This window comes from Ammospiza nelsoni, chromosome 14 (assembly GCF_027579445.1).
Source record: "Ammospiza nelsoni isolate bAmmNel1 chromosome 14, bAmmNel1.pri, whole genome shotgun sequence".
In the NCBI taxonomy this organism is placed as follows: Eukaryota; Metazoa; Chordata; class Aves; order Passeriformes; family Passerellidae; genus Ammospiza; species Ammospiza nelsoni.
In genome coordinates this window covers 15,135,696-15,155,536 of record NC_080646.1, presented here as the reverse complement: position 1 = coordinate 15,155,536, position 19,841 = coordinate 15,135,696, and the positions used below count along the sequence as shown (strand labels likewise).

The following is a 19,841-nucleotide window of genomic DNA, read 5'->3' as shown; positions in this document are numbered from 1 at the left end:
CAAGTGGGTACTAGCTTTAGTAATCTTTAAAACCTGCAAATGGTTGTATTAAACTTTTGATTCCTAAAACTTAGTGACTCTGAGGGAGTGGCTTGCTTACTAATTCCAAAGGAGCTAAATACCCTGCTGTCTAACTTGTATTTCTGTGCAGTGAAGGTTAGGACAAGGAGTTACAGGCTAGGAAATAATACATCTGGTTAGAAAATGAAGTGGTTTTTACTTGAAAAAAGAAAATTCATTGCAATCAACTTTGAGCCTATAGAGTTTGTTTTGAAAGTTTCCTCTGTAGTCCAGAGCCCACATCTCATCAGAATTTGGAGCAAAAACTCACATGGAACTGTATGTCCTGAGGAGGCTGTTTACTGGGAAAAGGAACAAGTATCATTTAAAACAAGTGAAAACCTTGGTTGTAAGGGACAACTCTGGTACTGCAATAGGGAAAAGCAAGTAGTTTTATAGAATTTGGTATAATTTCATTGCAAAAGAGATGATACAGGTTTGAGGTGGAGTTATAAAAACGTTTTCTTTTTCTTTCTGAAGTTCTGTTTTCCTAGTGTTAGCTCTGTGAGTGAGAGTTTCTGCAGAATTAGTTAAGAGTTGGCCTCTGTAACAGTTTCACTTTTTTCCCCTTTGTTTGTGTACATTGCTAGTTTTATAAGCATGTCAAAGAGGAAAATTACAGAAATAGCAGGTAGTCCAGCAGTCAAAGTGCCTTGCCTGGCTGGTTGGAAATTGGTCTGTTTACCTTCGGGGAGTGCGAGTTCACCTTGTTAAACCTGAAGGTATTTTTGTTCTGGGGATCAGCTGTAGCCTGTTTTCCACAACTGTGTCTGTAGCATTTCCAAGTCATCAACCTGATCATTGAACAAACCTGTCCAGCACAAGTGAGCTGTGGATGCAGGGTCTCCGTGCTGTGAATGGCAGAGCAGTACAGGGATGGGCAGCGAATGCAGCGAGTGTCCGTGCTGTGAATGGCAGAGCAGCATGCAGAGGTGCAGCACAGGGATGGACAGTGGGCCGGTCTGATGTCTCTGCTGGAACCAGTGCCACACTGTGGTTTGGGCAACACCAGGCAACGAGATCCTCCCTGTTGCTCACACAGGGCATTCTGCAGCAGATTATGTAACCAGCGGAGCATCTGATTGTCGCCCAGTATGCTAATTTACTAGTAGATTAAGATAGTAGTTGTTACCTCTAAGTTCTTTACAGAAAGGCTGGAAATGGTTATTAAATTATAGACTAAACTGAATTACAATAATAGTTTTTCTCTTTAAGGCTTGTTCATGCTGAAGCACGTTCAAGGGGCAGTGGTGGTGAAGTGCTACTGAAAGCAGCTGTGCACAGGCTGTTGTGTCTGCCCGGTTTTGTGGTCAGATGACAGAAGTGACCCTGAGGGCTGTCACTGGTGTGTGGTGGGTGACCAGCAGGGCACAAGCATGGCTGGGCAGGGACAGCTGTCACCTCTGGCTGCCGGTGGCACCAAGGGACAGGGGAGCAGGGCAAGCTGCTCCAGCTGCTCCCTCTGCAGAGTGCAGCATGGGGAATATCCTCTTGCAGGAGCCTCATGGGGACACCCGAGTGAGGAGCCACAGGATATCACAGAAACAGTGCTGCCGAGTTCAGTTCCTCTTGCTGGATTTGTCTTACTTGGGTTTATGCTGTTGCTTTCTATAGCTGTGTAAACGTTTATCACCCACAGCTTTACAGGGTAACAAGTTCCATACTTTAATTATATGCTGTTAGAACTCCTTTTAATTGATTTTAGTTTTCTGAAATTACCACCATCCTTTGGATAAATCCTAGTTCTTGTAGGGCACAGCAAACATCAAGCCATATTCCTCCATTTCATGCAAGTTGTGATTTTTAGACATGTGTTCTATGTCCACTTTGTTTTGCCTCCTTTTGGCCTAATTGTCTCAGTAGGTCCTTAAAATGAAGCTTCTCATATCTGTAATCATCTTTTTGATTAATTCTGAACGAGTTCCTGTTTTTGGCTGAGATGGAATTATGTATCCTGTTCAAGATTTTTGCCGTTGAATAGATTCAGCTTTTATTTAATAATGGTGATTGACTTTACCACCTGTTTTTTTGATATCTGTTGGCTTTTTTATATATATATGCCTTTAGAAAGGCAAGTGACTGTAGAAATTTAATTTTGTGAGGTTTTTAAGACTGTATCATGAAAAGATTTAATCTTTTAGAAGAGTCTGTTTCTCTCGCAAGTTAGCTCCCAGCTTTTTGGGTTTTTTTTCTGCTTTCTGCAATTCCTTGTCCCATTGAGTCATGTGTTCCAGAGCAGCTGCAGCACATCATGTGATGTGAGAGGGAAACTCGCTGCTCTCTGAGGCACCCTTGTGCGGTAGTGCCCCAGGTAGGTTCTGCCGTCCCTGCTCCGGACCCTGCTCTGTTCCCGGCGTTTCCTCTGCCCCGCGGTGTGCCCGGCCAGGGCGGGGGTTCTGCGAGCCGGGGCCCGGGTTAATGAGGTTAATGAGGTTAATGGGCTTAATGGGTAACCCCCGCGATCTCTCGGGTCTGCCCCGCTTGGCTCTTAGGACTCATTTTGCCTTAGTGCCTCCGAGGGAAAACTGGGGTTGTTTACTTGGTACAAGTGCCGTGCTGTCGGTGCCTTTTCCTGTGGCTGTTTCTGGAATGAGGTACTGATATTCAGGAAGGCATTGCCTGATCTGCGGAGGGTGTGCGTGTGCTGCTGGAGCAGCGAGAGCCTGTCCGTGCTGATAGCCCCCGAGCCCCAAGGCAGCTCCTCACTGCTCCAGAGCTGCTGATTCTCATCCCCAGTGCTCTGGAGAGCTCGCCAAGGCTCCCTCCCTGTGCTGCTGAGTAAGACCCATCATATTGCAGGGTCAGGCTTTTTCCCGGCATCCAGTTTTCTATTTGAAACTGAAATGTTACTGTGAAAATTCATTTGTTTGTTTTTAAAATTAATAGGTGATATTAAAAAGAAAGCAAAAAAGTTTTGTAGCTGCAACTTGTTTTCACAAATCAGTGTCATACAAGAGCATGAAATTATTTTCAGCATTTAAGAATGGCCAGATTAGAAGATCAGAATGGCAATTTGGAAAATAATGCAATTCCCTGAAGCTTTTTAAAAGTAGATGTTTCAGGTTTTTTTGTTGTCTGTACAAAGATTGCCAGAAGTTTTATGTAAGTTATGAGTGTTTTGAATTCTGGATTTGAAGGTTGAAACAACAGGTTTCTGCAAACTAGTTTTTCATACTGCAAGAAGTTTAAAATGAACCTAACATTTGACTTAGATTTAGAATGAGATGTCACTTACAGTAAGTATATACTAAGTACTCTTTTCTGTTACAGCTTTTTTGTTTGTTTGGCTCAAAATAAATTTTCAGACGTGGTTTGGGTTCAGTTAATTGCTTGTTCTGTGTTTGGGTTTGATTTTTTTAAGGACATAAGTACAACCAAGGCGGTCTGCATGCAGAATCTAAGTACCAGATACAATCTTAGAAGCAGATTTTGCTGGACGGAGGAATTTTGTCCTGCCTTTTGTTATAAAAGGCATTTCTTAAAGCTTCTGACTAGCAATATATTTTAGTATTTGTAAGCATCTGCAAAAATAATTTCCTATATGCAACAGATTAGCCATAGGCCAATATGGGAATATTTCCTTGAAGCTAGAAAGATGACTCTTTTAAAATTAAGTATTTTAATGTTTTTACATGTGCATTTTGCAAAGAAGTTATGAAATAATTGGTTTCTGCCCACTCTGCCCACACTTATTTAGTGCTACAAGCCATTTAAATCCAGTAAATTCTGAATTGTCATCTGTCCAAGCTACTGGGGGTTTCGTCTCTTGACAATTATATTTTCTTCCAATGAAGCAAGTCTTCAGTGAACTGATTCCAAACTAATTTCTAAACAAATGCTTCTGTATTACTTTATTTGTTAAGGCAAACCTGTATAATTTAACAAAGACTCAGTAGTACATTAGCAGTTCAGCATCTATAGCTTGTATCGGTAACATAGTTATGAAATAACAAGCTGAAAACCTCAGTCTTCTCAAATTGTTCCTGATTATATTGTTTTGGCAAAGTCAGGGTTTGGGAATCTGTAGTTTATATAGCCAGAGTTAAAAATACGCAAACACCAAACACACTCCCTGGTCACTGTCTTGTCTATTGTTCACATTACAGAACTCTGACCAAATCATTGTTAAAACTCTTGCTGGAGGGGTTCTGGTGACAAGAGTTTATTTTAATTTGGCCCAACTATCCTTACAGATGCCAACAGGAGCTGTTTATTATTTTATTTTTCTCACACACAGGTGTGTTCTTATTAACTGCTTCATGCTGACACCTTTTTGTGCAACCGAAGAACAAGCCAGATCAGGGCTAATTCAGGTGAAATGTGAACTGACAAAAAAGGAAGAAAAGATCCATTTTTAACTGGATCAGTTCTCTGATGAGACTAACAAAGTCTGCCATAAATGGCAGTGCCAGCACAAGGCTTGAGGTGGAAGTGAAGGTGGAATAATGAACTGTTTCTACTTGAGTGGTAATACAAGTTCCTGGATTAGAGCAACTCTGTAAGCAGATTTTTAGTTTGCTGCAATACTTTGGTTTCAATCTGTTTGATAGTGAGAGCTTTACTCCAGATGGATGTTCCCTTCTTGCCATCTGAACTCCTGGTTTGTTGCCTACTCTACATTTTTGTGTCCTTCACTGCGGTTCTGAGATGTGGGGAAAGCTTTAGTGAGCATCCCATCCTACTTCAGAAAAGCAATTATCTTCTCAGGTCCTAGCTGTGGGTTTGTTTGGCTTTGTTTTTGTTTTTTGCAATGGTCATAAAGATAAGTCATTACTGGGCAAATACTGATTTTAATCTTGTTATCATGCATGGGGAAACACAGAGATGATCATTGAAGACTTACCAGGAAGCCTTTATTTTTTTGCTACTTTTTCCCTTATTGAGCATTAAAAAAAATTATCTAAGCTCTTTTCTCTTAGCACACTAGAGAAACTAAAATATTAATATATGATATTTTAATAACATTTTTCTAATAAGACTGGCAAAGCAAGCTCTTTTGGTACTGTGCATTTATAACACACCACTCTCCAAACAGTGGTCGGAGTTGTTCTTTGGAATCTCAGGTTCTCCTGTTAAAAATTAATGCAAATTGTTTTTCATTCCACAGTAATCACAGAATTGAGCTGTCCTTTTGGAACAACCTTGTAGGAGCTCATGAAAATCAGAAAATAGGTGAAAGACAATTATTTCATGAGCTTACAAATACTTTTTTTTTCCTTAAGTTTGGAAGTGCCTGAGCACACTGAACAGAAGATTCATTTAGAAGTGGATTAGAGACATTTACATCTAAATGCTTGATGCATACTAATAAACTCATACAATTTTGGTATTCTCTCCACAAGAGAGCAGATAAAGGGACAAAAATGTTGTAGATTTCAGTTACTTATTAATGAAGTTTTTATTGGAAATTCTTACTTGGGAAATTCTGAAAGTTAATTATTTGCCAAATATTTTACAAGTGAACTCATTATTGTGCATTCTTAACAGTTAAATAGCTTCTTGAATTAACTTGAGTTTCTCTATTGTGAACTTGTGAGACTGTTTCACATTAACAAGCTGGTTTTTTGTTGTCTTACTTGGGTATAATCATTACCAGCATTGTAAATGGGAAACAGCAGTTCAGTTTCCAGGTGCTAGTTGTTTAGGATTTAGGTAGAAATTACATGATTGCATAAAGTACTTAATAACCTCTGTTATATTTATGTCTGTTAGACATTGAACGTATCCATAGAGCTTCAATGCTCATTACAGAAAGTTTATGCTGAAAAATCTGTTCTTGTGCTTCTGGTACAGCATTGGGAAAGTTGTCTTAGCAGCATGCAGGATGCCTGCAAACTTATTGAGCTTGTTTGCATTATTAATTTATGGAGTATGATTTCAGCTACTCATTGCCTCTAGCCATTATCAGATTTTTCATGTGATAAAAATACTGCCTGATAGCATTTTAAGATGTGTATGTGTGTGTGCCATGCCCCATCTCTCAATACATATATGTATTGATCTCTGTGTGTATAAAATACTGCTGGGTTTCTTTAATTGTGTAGCACTGTTGTGTTCAGTCGGTATTTTTGGAGTTGTTGAAAACTGGTCAGTCTGTATCACCTCCTGCATTAATGAGGTTGTTGCTACTCAAATCAGCCTTCTTTCCTGAAAAGTTACAAATTGCTACCTTTATTAGATAAACAAAAAGTTAAACTTGATCCTGTGAGGCAGGGCGCCAAAAGTTGCAAAAATGTAGTAGTGAAAATGGTGTAGAGCATCCTTTATTGTAGGAGGTTAGTGATTGTGTTTCTAGTTGTGAGGAGCCAACTTGCCCCAAGCCTGGCGCAGAGCGGTGTGGCTGCAGGCTGGGCAGAGCACAGCTGTGCTATCCAGTGCTCCTCCTGCTGATCCTGGCCTCAGCAGGGTTCTCCTGCCTCTCTCCCACGTGTTCCCAGGCTCTGCTGCTGCTCTTTATTTTGGTTGTAGTGGGTTATGCATTATCCTGGATTAGATACATACCATGAATTCTCTTAACATCCAAAATTTGAACCAGTCAGACTGCATGTGCTTTTGCGAGATTTAGCAGAGTTTTTCAGAAGTTTAACAGTTTTTGAGGCTGTGTGTTAGGTGGAGAGTGTATTATCTAGAGAGATTCTTCAGTATCTCCTGTTATTTTTGTGATTTGTGTATTCAATGTAGAAATATTTTTATTAAACATGATTAGGCTTTCTCTGTAAGGGTGGCAACCTGTAATTTCTCTTCTGGTTTCCTGTCAAAGTTTAAACAAACTGCTCTCGTCTCCTGAGATCATTCTTTGACTCTTGGAGTGAGATGGAAGTGTTGACCGCTGTTCCGTGTCTGGAACAGCTTGTGACTGTTTACTGGAAAAAAGCAGCAGCTCCATTGTAGAAATGTGCAGTGTAATATCTCTGAATAGCTCTGTTGTTGTCTTGGGTAGGAGAAATCACCTACTCAACTACAAACACAAGAAGGGTTTGTTGTGCAAGTCCTGCCCTTCCTACTCGTGTTGTTTATCTACTTCCCTAAATTTTCATTTTGAAAGGTTTACTATATAGATATATAGATATATATATATATATTGCACATTTTAGATGTCCACATGAGGTATAAAAGATGGGTCACATAAAATTCCAAACCTGAATCTTGAAAAAAAAAAAAAAAGTCAATTTCTAGAGGTGTTTGGAAACTGCTTCTATTAAATTTGCAAACTTTCTCATTCTTCGGCTGAAGTTGGTGTACACACATTCTCTGGCCTGCCATACCTTAATCCTTAGGTTCAAAATGGACAGTTCTGGGTTAGGGCTGCAAACCTGAGAGCAGAAGATAAGCTAGGCCAGAAAATCCAGAATGTATTTGTGTTGGATGAAATGGAACTAAATGCAGTTGCACTAAAATAGGATTAGAATTAGAATGTTGCAGTGTAGCCACACAATTATGAGGAATGAAGGAGGGAAGTAAAAAGGACTGGCTTTGGAAAAAGAATGATGTAGCAGGCATGTTTTAAACTGTGGTAAATTCAAATTGAAGATGTGTGAATGTTTTTCATTTCTGTTTGGTTACATCAAAATAATGAAGCACTGAAATAGTTTGATAATAGTAATTTGCTTTTAGAAGTGTCTCTTACGTGATAGTAAAAAAAATATTATACTTGGTAACAGATAAGTGAATGTTACCAAAAAAAATCTATGAAGTTGCATTTTGTTTCATGGTGTAGTTAGCTCTCCATATTTTTTAATTAGAAATGCTGTGATACACTGTCAGTATGTAGAGAGAGAGGAATAAAAATTACTTAGAACTCAGTTTATGTGGAGTTTGTTTTTCTTCACACACAGGAGGTGACTTAGAACTTCATGTTGAATAGTTGAAGACTTAATACCAACACTGAGGAGAAATTGCTTCAATAAATGGTCTGGGCTTTTGCAGTTATTTAAGTAAATACATTATTTGAAAAAATGTTGGGCATTAAGAAGTTTCAGGCCAGACATGTATTGAAACATTTTCATTACAATGTTTAACAGAATTCGGGCTTGTCATTCTCATGTACCCCATTATAAGACATTGTTTTCAGCAGCTGTGGACTTGGATGAGCTTTTAGCTATTTGTACTGAAGCTGTCAAAATCTGATTTTTTATTTTCATATTCAAAAGCTTATTTAAGCACATTTTAGCACTGTTTGAGGAAAGACTTTAAAGCTCCAGGAGATCTGTTTATAGATATTTTCACAGTTCCTGCCTGGCCTAGAATACTCATGTATATGATAACACAGGTCAATGAAACTTGTCTCCTCACATTTTCACACAATCCCAGAACACAGTTCATAATTCTGGCAGCTCAAGGCTACAGACTTAGGCCAAGACATTTTCATAGCAAAACAACTGAGCCAAAAGCAGAGGTGCTGCTGCTGCTCTTGGTGACTTCCAGGCAGATCCCTGATTGTATCAGGGGCCAGAGATCCAGTAGGACCAGTAGGACAGCTGGGTGAAATAGCTGAGGGGCTGGAGGGCCTGGAGACAGCAAGAGGTGCATTTCTCTCAAGTGTCTGGGACACTAAAGGCAGTCATTTCAAGCTATGGTGACTTGGCTGCAGTGGTAATCACCTGAGGCAAGACCTGCTCTGCAGCAGGAGCTAAATGGGGAATTTATTCCAGGCTGTGGTCCTGCTCCCTGGACATGCAGTAGCTGACTGCTGCCAGTGCAGCTGCCCCAAGAGCTGCTGTTCCTTGCGGAGCATGACTGTGGGATGGCATTTCAGGCAACTGGGACTAAACATGCCAAACCTATTAACAGCAAATTGGGCTTCAGCAATCTTTAGTGCTTAGTTTCTTCTAAGCAGAATCTCAGAGCCAATATGAAATTACACTTTTCTTGGAACACACTTGTACTCCCACACTATTTATGGTAGACAGCAGCAGCAGGAGGTGGTTCATCTGATGACAGAAGTGAAAGCCCTGTACAGGAATAAAAGGAATTGCTAAGTTAGATTGCTGAAGGAAGAGTTATGGTTTAGCTTTCAGAAATCTTGGCTGTGGAACTGAAAAGTATCATTTTGTGTAGTGATTCACTTTTTCTTTTTAAATGGTCCTCAGTCTCATTTGCCTATATGCTTTTTTTATTTTATAGCTTATGCCAGACCAATTAGCATAATTTGTATTTTTCTTCATTTGAATCTTCTGTTTTATGAAGGAAATCCAGAAATATCTCTTTAATTAGACAGTCACAGTAAAAAGTTGGAAATATGTTTGTGTTCTGTTTTCTGATGCCACCTGAAAATGTCTTTAGAAATGAAAATGTGATGTGGCCTGATGATTCTGAGTTCAGGAAGTTCATAAAATTCTCTGAAGTACTTAACAATAGCCAGCTAATTTAAGTTTTTAAAATTAATACTACCTGAAGTACAGGAATGTATGCTTGTTTAAAGGACAGTGTTGTTCAAACACATGAATTTTTAATAGTGGAGAATTGCAGAGCTTGATCTCCAGATCTAAGGGAAGTGGTGTGTGGTTTTGTTGGGTTTGACTGTGGGTTGGGTTTCTTGTGGAGTTTCTTTTGGTTTTTGTTATTTGAGAATTGTTTTGGTTTTAAGTTGGTTGTTTTTGCTGGTTTTGGGTTTTGTTTTATTTTAACTACTGCACAATATTGTCCATTTTGGAATGGTAGTTTTCTCTTTTCCCTGGAGTGGTGTTAGATAAACTTCATGTTTACCCACAAGAGGTGGATAACTTGAAAGTGGTAAAGAGTTAGGGGTTCCTTGGTACTGCAGACTTGGAATTCTTGTACCTCCAGGATTTATATAGGCTTCTCCTTTCCTCTCCCTTTCTTCTGTTTCAGGTGAAATTGTGGTGAACGAAGTAAATTTTGTAAGAAAGTGCATTGCAACAGACACGAGCCAGTATGATCTGTGGGGCAAGCTGGTTTGCACTAACTTCAAGATTTCCTTTATTACAGATGACCCAATGCCACTGCAGGTTGGTTATTGCTCCCATGGCTACATCATGAATGAGAAAGTGGAATTATTCACACAGTCAGTCTGTCTCATATCTGATATAAATGGATGCCTTCTAAGCAGGCATCAGGATGAGGTTCCACTGTCCTGTTCTGAGTGTGTTGCTGTTCCATCCATTCATATCAGGACAAGAGCAAGAAATTTGTACAGAAGTACATCCAGCTCCATTCACCTCCCTGGATGGAGGCTTCCCCAGGAAGTGGTTTTACAAAGACAAAGCAGGAATTATACACAGATGTGTCCCTCCTGAAGGAGCTGTTTGCAAATGTCCCTTAGACCAGACAAGTGTCAGATCTCTATGTGGTGGAGTTTTATTGGTGTTACTGATGGAGGGCAAAGTAACCACAAAATGAGAATTCATTGTGGACGAAGCAACAAGAGGAGGGGAGAACTCTTCTGCTTTGTCAAAGCAGAGCTCATGACATTCAAAGCCATGATCAGTTTTTGAACAGCACAGCATACAACACTGGAAATCCAAGTAGTGAGCTGTGTGTTATTTTCAGTAGAGTTTGCACTTCCATTTGGGGCTTTTAAAGGAAATGTTTCATTAATTAAAGATATGTATAGCTCTGAAAGTAGCTGGATGCTTATTCAATAATAGTTAGGAAATTTGACCACAGCTACTTCAAAAGGTTGATTTTTGGCACAAAGTAGTTGTTAAAATTTGTCCCTGAAAGTAGAATTAATATTTTTTTCTTTCCATACTTAAAAAAGTAATAATAATTACAGATTCCTTATATTCCATATATACATGTATTTTATAGTTCAAATTGTATTGGATTTCTAAGAGTAATTTTTGATACTAATTCAGTAAATTCAGTGCAAATAGAGAGGTTATTTTGCATATTCCACTGGGGTTTCTGAACTGCTGGGTGTGCAGTTGTGCAGCCTCTAACCTCTAATTACCTGGGAATAGGCAAGGGTAGTACCTGTCAGAAAAGCCTAGGCATGCCTGATTTTTATCATAGTTTCTTTAAGGTTGTGCTGTATATCTGGTTGCAAAGTGCAGAGCTGCAATTAATGGCTGTGACTTCATGTGTTTCAGAAATTCCATTATAAAAACCTCCTCCTTGGTGAGCACGATGTCCCACTCACATGCATTGAGCAGATTGTCACAGGTATGTCAAAAATAGCTAAGAATAATGACAGGCTTTATTCTTATTCAGTACAAAACTGTTACCTGCCTGTTAGGTTCTGCACAATTGTTGACACTTGAGGTCTTATGTCATTAATCTTCCCTGATTTGAAGTATTTGGTTTATTTAGGATAAAAGCCTCAAATGCTGAATAAATCTTGAGCCTTAAATCTTAAATCTCCTGCCATGCAGGAGACTTAATTGGGTCTTTATATTATAAACTTTATATTTGTAACTACCATACCAGATCAACAGGTGTTGTAGGAGAGACATGTTATAGTAGTACAAAATTTTGTTAGCAATGTTTTTACATTGAATCATTGAATCTCTGCCAGTAAAAACACTAAATTGCAAAAATAGCTTATACAGTGAGACATAGATGGGATTTCTGACAAGAGAAATGCTGTAGTTTTCAATGCTCTCTAATTCTTAGCAAGTTAATAACTGGTGATCTCCAAAAATCTGCAAATGGCAATTGACACTTAATCTGAAGAAACAAAATACTTCTTGTGGAGAACCAGGTTTTTATTTGTTGGATTCCTTAGACTAACCTATTTGTTAAGAATGTTTTTCATCTTGTAATTGTAAAATTTCATAAAAGTGATAACTTTTCAAATTTTGTTTATGGCATGGGCTATTAAACACTTGGTTTTCTGACTGTAGGTAATCTAAATAATTGTTTATAAGTTTTGAATGCCCAAAGTTGGTTGTGATCACTGTGAAAAGATTAATGTGTTTCTGAGGAAGAACATGATGAAGAAATGCTATTTTTTTTACAACAAAGAGGTGTTATTGACCTGTTATATTGTCTTGCACTGGCCCACGTTTGTTGCCCCTTTTCTAAAACATGAGGTTTACCCTAAGTTTAGTGAAACATAAGCTTTTACTAACAGGAATCAACTGATTTTCTACCTGAATCAAAATGTGCTAACAAATAAACTTCTGGCAGCAACATTACTGTACCTGTTTGAGCCAATCTTGTGTTTCCTTACAGAACACAGTCAAATAAGTTTCTCTTCTTTGCAGTTAATGACACCAAGAGGAAGCAGAAGGTCCTTGGTCCCAACCAAAAGCTGAAGTTTAATCCAACTGAATTAATAATTTATTGCAAAGACTTCCGTATTGTCAGATTTCGATTTGATGAAGCAGGTCCTGAAAGTGCAAAAAAGGTACTGTTATCTTGTTATAAATTTCTGCCTTGTAGTCATTACATGTAGCAACAGCTGTGCTGATAAGAACATTTTGTATTATTATGTTTTGATAGAGAAGTAGGGGGAGAATTGCAAATTATTCACATTCTGTTACAGGAGAATATCTGGAGTCAAATCTATTAGGGGAAAAAATTAAAAGTGATGTATTAACTGTTCTGTATCATACAAGATAAACCAGTATTTCTTGTCATATCTGTTGTACTTTTAAAAGTTATTAATTTATTAAACAAATCTTTTTAAGGACTGGAATCAGAATGTTGCATTGCAGCTGTACAACAGATGTTTGCATTTTTATAGAAAATGCTTCAAGCTTTGATACTTTTTCTAAAAGTCATAAGCTTAATTTACCCAGAGGCTGAGTGTACTGCCTTATGGATATCCTTAATGGTGTCACACAGCAGTTCTCCAGCAAGCTCTTGGAATCATCATTTTGTCCAATTTACATGAACCTGGGTTCTTTCTCAGCATTTTGTTATCAAAACCTTGTACCCTCCTCACAGGAGGAATTACTGGGTCCATTCCTAGGGGTTCCCTTCCCTGCGCTCGGCTGCCCTGACCTCTGCGGCACTGCAGTGTGGCACAGCCGGCGTTTCGTAAGGAGTGACCCACTTTTCTCTCAGAGCTTAACAATTCCCCTTCTCAGTAGGATCAGGTTTGAGTTTAGCCCTGTAAGTCCCAAGGACCATCTGCCCAGGCATAAGTCTGTGTGCAGTTACTGACCGAGAGCTGCTGAACCGGCTCAGCCCCTTCTCCCTCCCCAAGGTGTGCAGGCAGGGGCCCGTCATGAGCCACCCTGCTGTGGCCTTGCCCCTGTTCTGGCTGCCCTGCTGCCTGTGCTGGTTGGAGCCTTCCACGTTTGGCATCTTTCCGCAGTCATTCCCTTGCACAGCTTCTCCAAAATGCCCCTGGAGCTGCCGTCTCTTGCAATATCTTTACAGCGACTGTTTCTAATTGGCTGTCACAGCAAAGGAGAGTGATTAGCCTGGAGGAGGAGAGAATAAACTCAGCATCTCATTAACATTCTTTGTGCTGCTTTTTCTTACGCAAGAGCGAACAGTGAAACCATTTTATGAAGGCCTTTACGTTAGGCATTTATAATTACATGGTCTTAGGTGGTTTCTTCTGATAAGAACAGCTAGGTCTAGAGAGCCAGAGCCTGTGTGGTTATAGAGCTTGTGCTGGTGGTGACCAAAAGTGTAACAACTGCCATTGTCAAATAGCAGAATGTGCTCGGCGGAGAGGAAGAAAACTGGTACAAGTATCAGCTGTGTGGTTACTGTTGCAGTTTCAGTGCATCAGGTAGGTTACTGCAGCTTTGTGTGGGTGTAGCACACAAGCATTTCTACTGGAGGGGAGATCAGGTTCAGCTAATCTAATTGAATGCTTCCATAATAGCATTAAAATATAAATGTATAAAACCATGAGATCCTTAGATCAGTTTTCCTGTATCAGGATTTTGCTTAAATTATTTTGGGATGCTGGTGAACACATCTGGGGTGGTCTTACACAGCATATTGAATGGAGTTGTTTTGTTTTCTGACATTTAGATGGCATGCTGGCACCACAGTATGGAAAGATTTTATCTGGTTTCTGTTTCTGCCCTTCAGGTAATACACACGCAAGGTTGTCCTGATGTTTAAAAACAGAAGACAGTGATCAGGCCTCCTTAAAGTTCTGAAGGGCCTCTCTAATCTATATTTACATCCAACTATTTGTACAAGAAAATGTTGGTAGCTGTCTAGTTAGAGGTAACTGTGTGTGCCTAACTTTTGTAGGGAAGACCAAGACTTAGAGTGTACCTGAGCTCTGATGTGAGGGGAAGCCTGCTCTTGGGCTGAGGGTGCATTGCTGTCTGACTGGGAGAGTGCCATAGGAGAGGGCTGACCATGGAATTGGGGTTCTGGATGGGGGGTCCTGCATGGCAATTCATGTTTCAAAATGAGCTTTAAATATACGGAGTAGTTAGAAGGACTACAGATGCTGATTTTGTGCAGTTAAGGAATTTGTTTAAAGCGTAGTTCCTTGCACGTACTGGAAATACTCAGCAGCATCCAGTGACATAAATTGGTGTTGGCAAAGAGAGTGTAATCTGTTCCTAAGGAAGTGTCTCTGTTTGCTGAACAGGGCATAAGGGAGAATAACTAATTAAGCTGCCTTACTAGAATAGAGATTATTCCAAGTATCTCTTTGAGGATCTCAGAAAGATCCTCTTTCCAAGGATCTCTTTGGATGCTGTGAAAAGAAGGATCCAAGTTTGGAAGCAGGCTTCTGATGTGGACAAACTGACAGACTTGACTACACATAGACACATGGGTAATGTTGGCAGAACTTTCAGAGGCCTTTTTGTTTGCCTTTAAGCAGAAACATTGTGAGAACACATTCATTTATTTTCAGGTAAATTATTATAGAGAAGCTTAAAAATCAGTTCTGTTAGAAAAATAGCCTCAGCACTTATTACAGCCAGTACATGCTAATAAAATACTGTCTCAGCATTAGTCAGCCAGGTAAATATTTTCTTCCTCACTTTTATTAGTGGATATTTGGGAAACAAGCATTAAGAGAAAATAGAAGGAATGGAAATTTGCGCTCACCACTGTTTAGCAGTTTAATTTTGTTTTGTCTCTAAAATAAAGCAATAGAGTCTCCAAAGGAAGGAAAGCCAGATGGGTGTGGGAGGAAGTGGAGGATGGGGAAGCAAGGGTAAGCAAATTGGGGAAGTCTTAAGTTAGGCAGTGCAAAAAAAAAAGAAGCATTTCACATTCCTTAGAGGAAAGGAATTATGTTGTTCCAAAACTGACAGCAAGCGGTCAAACTGAAAACTCCTGCTAGTTCTTAGCCACTGCAGTATTGGACATTAGACTGAGAAAATAAAATGTATGAAAAGGTGAGGATGTAGATCTTCTGACTGTTAGGTGGTGCCCAGTGTGCTGCCTCACTGTGCATAAGGATCCTGGCAGTGCCCCAGGGTGGCACACACCCTGTGCCTCCATGAGTATATCTCCATTTTCTCATCCCTTTCTCTTCTATAACTCTCTCAGTTCTTTACTCCAGGAAGCTTTTTTGAATGAGTATGAGAGTTGTTTCAGAATCACATGCTCAGTCAAAACAGGAGGAAAATTTTAATCTCAAATCTTGTTTGAGATTAAAAGGCAATCAAAAGTAGCCTTTCCTACGTCATAACACTTGGGATCGAGGGGAACATTTTTTCCCTAATTGTTATGAACAATAATATGAAACTCATAAGAGTTTTGAACACATGGTCCTGACCCTTTCTAATGTGTTCCTCCTGCCTCCCCAACTCTATCACCTTGTTCTAATTGTTTATACAGATCACAAAATTGGTGCTGTTTCAAGGCACTGGGAATGCATAAGATACTGTCTTTGGAGGGGATGAAGAAAAATTTTTTTAGAAGTAAACTTGCAGAATCAGAATGGTTTGGCTTGGAAGGGCCCTTAAACTCATCTCATTCCACCCCCTGCCATGGGCAGAGACACCTTCCACTATACCAGGTTTTTCAAAGCCCTGTCCTGGTCTTGAACACTTCAGGGATGGCACAACCATAACTTCCCTGTGCAAAGGTTAAAGATTTAAAATAATTCTCCTAATGCTGAATGCTTATTTTCCCAATAGGTTTTCCAGCCTAGGAAAATGAACAAAACCCGTTTGTGGGACTTGAAGTAGTCCTGCCTGTCTGACTTTCTACCACAGGTGCCTGCTTGGGATAGGAATTGCAGTAGCAATGGAAAATAGTATTTTTCCAGAGAGTTCATAAGCCAGGTAGCCTGGCTTAAGGAAGAAGGGAAAATCCAGGGCTGTGCTAACGTAGCACATCTGAAATGTTGTTGTTCACAACTCTTCTGCAAGAGCATTAGCAATACTATAAAGCTCTTGCCCTTGGTAAAATTCCTGTTGAAGAGGAGGGTGTGCCCTGAAAGTATAATTTATTTTCCTCAGATAGGGGTTGAACAGGGGACACTGACATAGGGAAATAGCTTTTGTACTATGAAATAACTACAGCCATTGTGTTTACTGCTTTTAATAAATGAACTTTCCAACAAGCAGCCTATTCTCTTGTTATTTGTCTGAGCCTAAATATCTTCAGCTTTACACAATTGTAAATTGGCAAGAATACCAAACATTTTTGAGTTTGATATGAGAACGCTTCCTGTAAAACATGCTTGTCTTCCAATTTAGAGCGTTCTACTTATGGCCATAATCTGCTGAGATCTGTGGAATGTGCTTGTCTTCTGAATCTCTGAGACAATAAAGCTATTATAGGGATTTAGTGAGGAATAAACAGAAAATTAGTATGTCTTTGGTACTTGCTTAGTGTATCTGTGAGTGGAATTTTTCTAAAATACAAAAATAGAGACAGTAGCAGGAAAAATCTATCACTTTTTAAAATAAGAGAAATAGATGTCCTGAACCTGTGGGTGGACTGCTTCACCCATGCAATACATGGTGTGAGTTACATCTATTCCATGGAACACCCAGAGCATTTTCCAGCTCCTGCTTTATTTAAAAGCACAACCACGGTCTCATATTTTTTGTGGATCTGGATGGTTACTATCTTCACCCCACCATTTTATCCCTCTTCACACAGCACACACATACTCCCTTTTTCAAATGTGGCAAGCAAATGACAGAGATTTCAGCTGCTGCCTATTTAAAAATAGGTTTTACTGTATTCCTGTTGTGTTATTTGGCAGCACAATGGAATTTTTTTCCTGCAGTTTGTCCTGAAGCCTTGAGAGTAGATTAGCATAGTAAAAAGCTTTCAACTTTCACTCCATAAATGAGATGAGGAGTAGCTCTGCTAGAATCAGTTACTGTAGTGAAAAGCTACATAGAAAAATGGAAGTCAAAATGTGCATATACACAGATTTCCATTTTATTCATTGTTGATCATAGCCAAAAGTAATCTGTTAGAAGTGGCCAAATATTGTTGAGTAGCTGGCTTCTTCTGCTTCAATTCATACACTGAAATAACAAGAGTTAGTAAAATGTGTGTGGCTTCCAGTTATGTCATTAAACATTTTATCAAATCCTGCTTGTAACTGTTCATTAGGAAAGTCTGCTATACTGTTCTCCAGGGACACTTTTACTGCTTGGGTTTTTTGGGGGGCTGTCACCCCTGGAATGTTCTGTCCTCTGTTTTCCTTTGCAGTTTCATTGTGGAACAGAAGGTGTGGGGACAACAGTTAAAGAATCCGTTGTTCTCAGACTCGACTGGAATTTTTTTGTTGAGTGTTTGTGAAACAACATTTTCAGCTCAAGTTAGTCTACTGTCATTGCTGGTTTTATAAATAATGAGGACTGTCCCCATCCAAAATCAAAGTATATAAAAATACAGTAAAGGTTCCATAACACCAGGGATGTTGCATACAAACAATAAAAATACAGCAGCTTTCTCCATGCAGATCTCAGCATAACTGAGCGCTCAAGCTGCCAGCACTGGTACTCCTTCAGTTCTATGGTGCAAGTCTTTCTGTCATTCCTATCACAATAAGGACACTTTCCTTCACAAAAAGAAAACAGTTTCTTGGATGCACAGGATTTTTTTCAGAAATAATGTTCAAAACTGCAGAACTCTGAATAAATTTGTAAATGTGTTTCTAAATATGAAAAGTTGGGAAAAGTTGAAGGGAAGATAAAAGGATAAAAACATTAGGGTTTTTGTCAAATCTTTTGTATTTATTAGTGAATATCTACATTCAGAGAGACAGAGACTAGAAATGCTTGATGAAATTTTAAGTCTAGGATCTAATCCTAAATCATGTGCTGCATTCTTAATTTTAATAATCTTAGGGAAAGAACCAATAAGGTTTTCTTAAAAGGAAGCACACATGAAAAACTTCCTAGCCTAACTGACAACTGTGTAGCCCAAATATCTGTCAAATGCTGTTAAATACTGATACCAGATTTTAGTTCAGGACATGCCTGAACTGTTAATTGTTCAAAACAGTCCTGGTAAAATTCCATTATGTTGTTGCCGTGTTTTTCCCCTCTTCCCTAAGCACTGATTGCTGGCTGCTGTCAGAGCAGTGCTAGGTTGGACTTTTTGAACTGACCCTGCACACTCTTAGGTTCTTCTGCTGGATTGATTAGATACTCTTTTCATTAAAGAAAATATCAAAAGACTGATTTTTGGTTTTTTCACAGCTCTGCATATTTGACACTGTTGCCATTAAGGGCAATATTTTTTTTCTATATAAATATAAATAACACATATAAAAATATAATAACAATAATAAATGTCTCTTTCCTAGGTGTGCCTTGCAATAGCTCATTATTCTCAGCCGACGGATCTTCAGCTTCTCTTTGCATTTGAGTATGTTGGGGAAATGTATCATAATCCAGGTAAGGATGAAGGTACTTGGATTGTGCTTTTTTTCCTGTTTTGTAATATGTATTTTTAGTAAGACTTCTGTCCAGAAGCAGTGGCAAAAAGCATTTGAGGCTTTCTCCAAGGGTAACAAAATCAGCTTGTTCTGCACCCAGCCTCTTACGGTTATAAGTCATTCATTGGGATAGACATTAATGACCAAAATCCAAAGCAATGTCTTTCCTGTCTGAAACAAAGCCAAACTGTGGCAGCATGAATACTCCTATTTCTCAGTTCACGCTTCCATCCTCCTGTTGTATGTCTCTGTTGGTACTCTGGGTACCCAGTGAATGTCCCATCAGGCAGGCTTGCTCACCTGCCCTTCTTTTGGGAATAAGTTTCTCTTCTGGTGGTATTGCAGGAGGATTTGTGCAACTTGGGACTCCATACCTTCTTTCCTAGAGGCTTACTAGGCAGTTCTTACCACTCAAAACCTCCACCACCCCTGCTGAGCTGGAGCACACCCTCTCTGCTCAAGGCCAATCTCCAAGTGAACCTTGTCAGTTAGGTAAGCCTGCAAAGATGCCTTTGGAACTTGATTTTGAGCGTAATGCTGTGCGGTCACTGCCGAGTGTTCCCCAGCCCACACACAGCTGAGAGCCAGCGTTGTAGGGTGACAAGGCTCCCACAGAGCGTGCTGCTGCTGCTGCTGCAGAGCTGTGCCGTGAGATCTGAACTCAGCAGCTGCCACTAGAAACCACTCATCTGCCTGTTACAAGACATCACCTTGTGGAATTACGAGATCAGGCCTTCAAATTTGCAAAACAGTGCATGGTTCTCATCCATGGTTTTGCCTCTATGGCTGCCCTGTGCATGCACAAGAATAAGTGTGCATGTGATTATTATGTTGCACACACAATTACTCATGGAATTTCTTACCTCATAAAGCTTGGGCAATTATTAAGGTCCATGTATTTTCCTGTTATAAAGTACTAGGGAGGAAGCCAATTTGCAGATAAAATTGCAATAAAATGTTAGGCCATCACAAAGTTGCCTTTACTCTCTCTTTAAAATACCATTTACTATATGGAAAAATATCTAGT

At 39.4% G+C, this 19,841-nt stretch overlaps 1 protein-coding gene across 4 annotated transcripts in view; it reads left to right on the top strand.

Moving 5' to 3' along the window:
- The window catches only part of MTMR10 (myotubularin related protein 10), a 35,595-nt gene that overhangs the window by 3,663 nt on the left and 12,091 nt on the right, over positions 1 to 19,841 (top strand). For 3 of the 4 annotated variants that reach the window (XM_059481919.1, XM_059481921.1, XM_059481920.1), the window contains exons 3-6: positions 9,892 to 10,028; positions 11,112 to 11,184; positions 12,228 to 12,370; positions 18,683 to 18,773. In XM_059481919.1, coding sequence (XP_059337902.1) covers positions 9,892 to 10,028; positions 11,112 to 11,184; positions 12,228 to 12,370; positions 18,683 to 18,773 — 444 coding nt within the window. Of the gene's footprint in view, positions 1 to 2,553; positions 2,655 to 9,891; positions 10,029 to 11,111; positions 11,185 to 12,227; positions 12,371 to 18,682; positions 18,774 to 19,841 lie in introns of those variants that run through there. The other variant, XM_059481922.1, reaches the window with a different exon arrangement.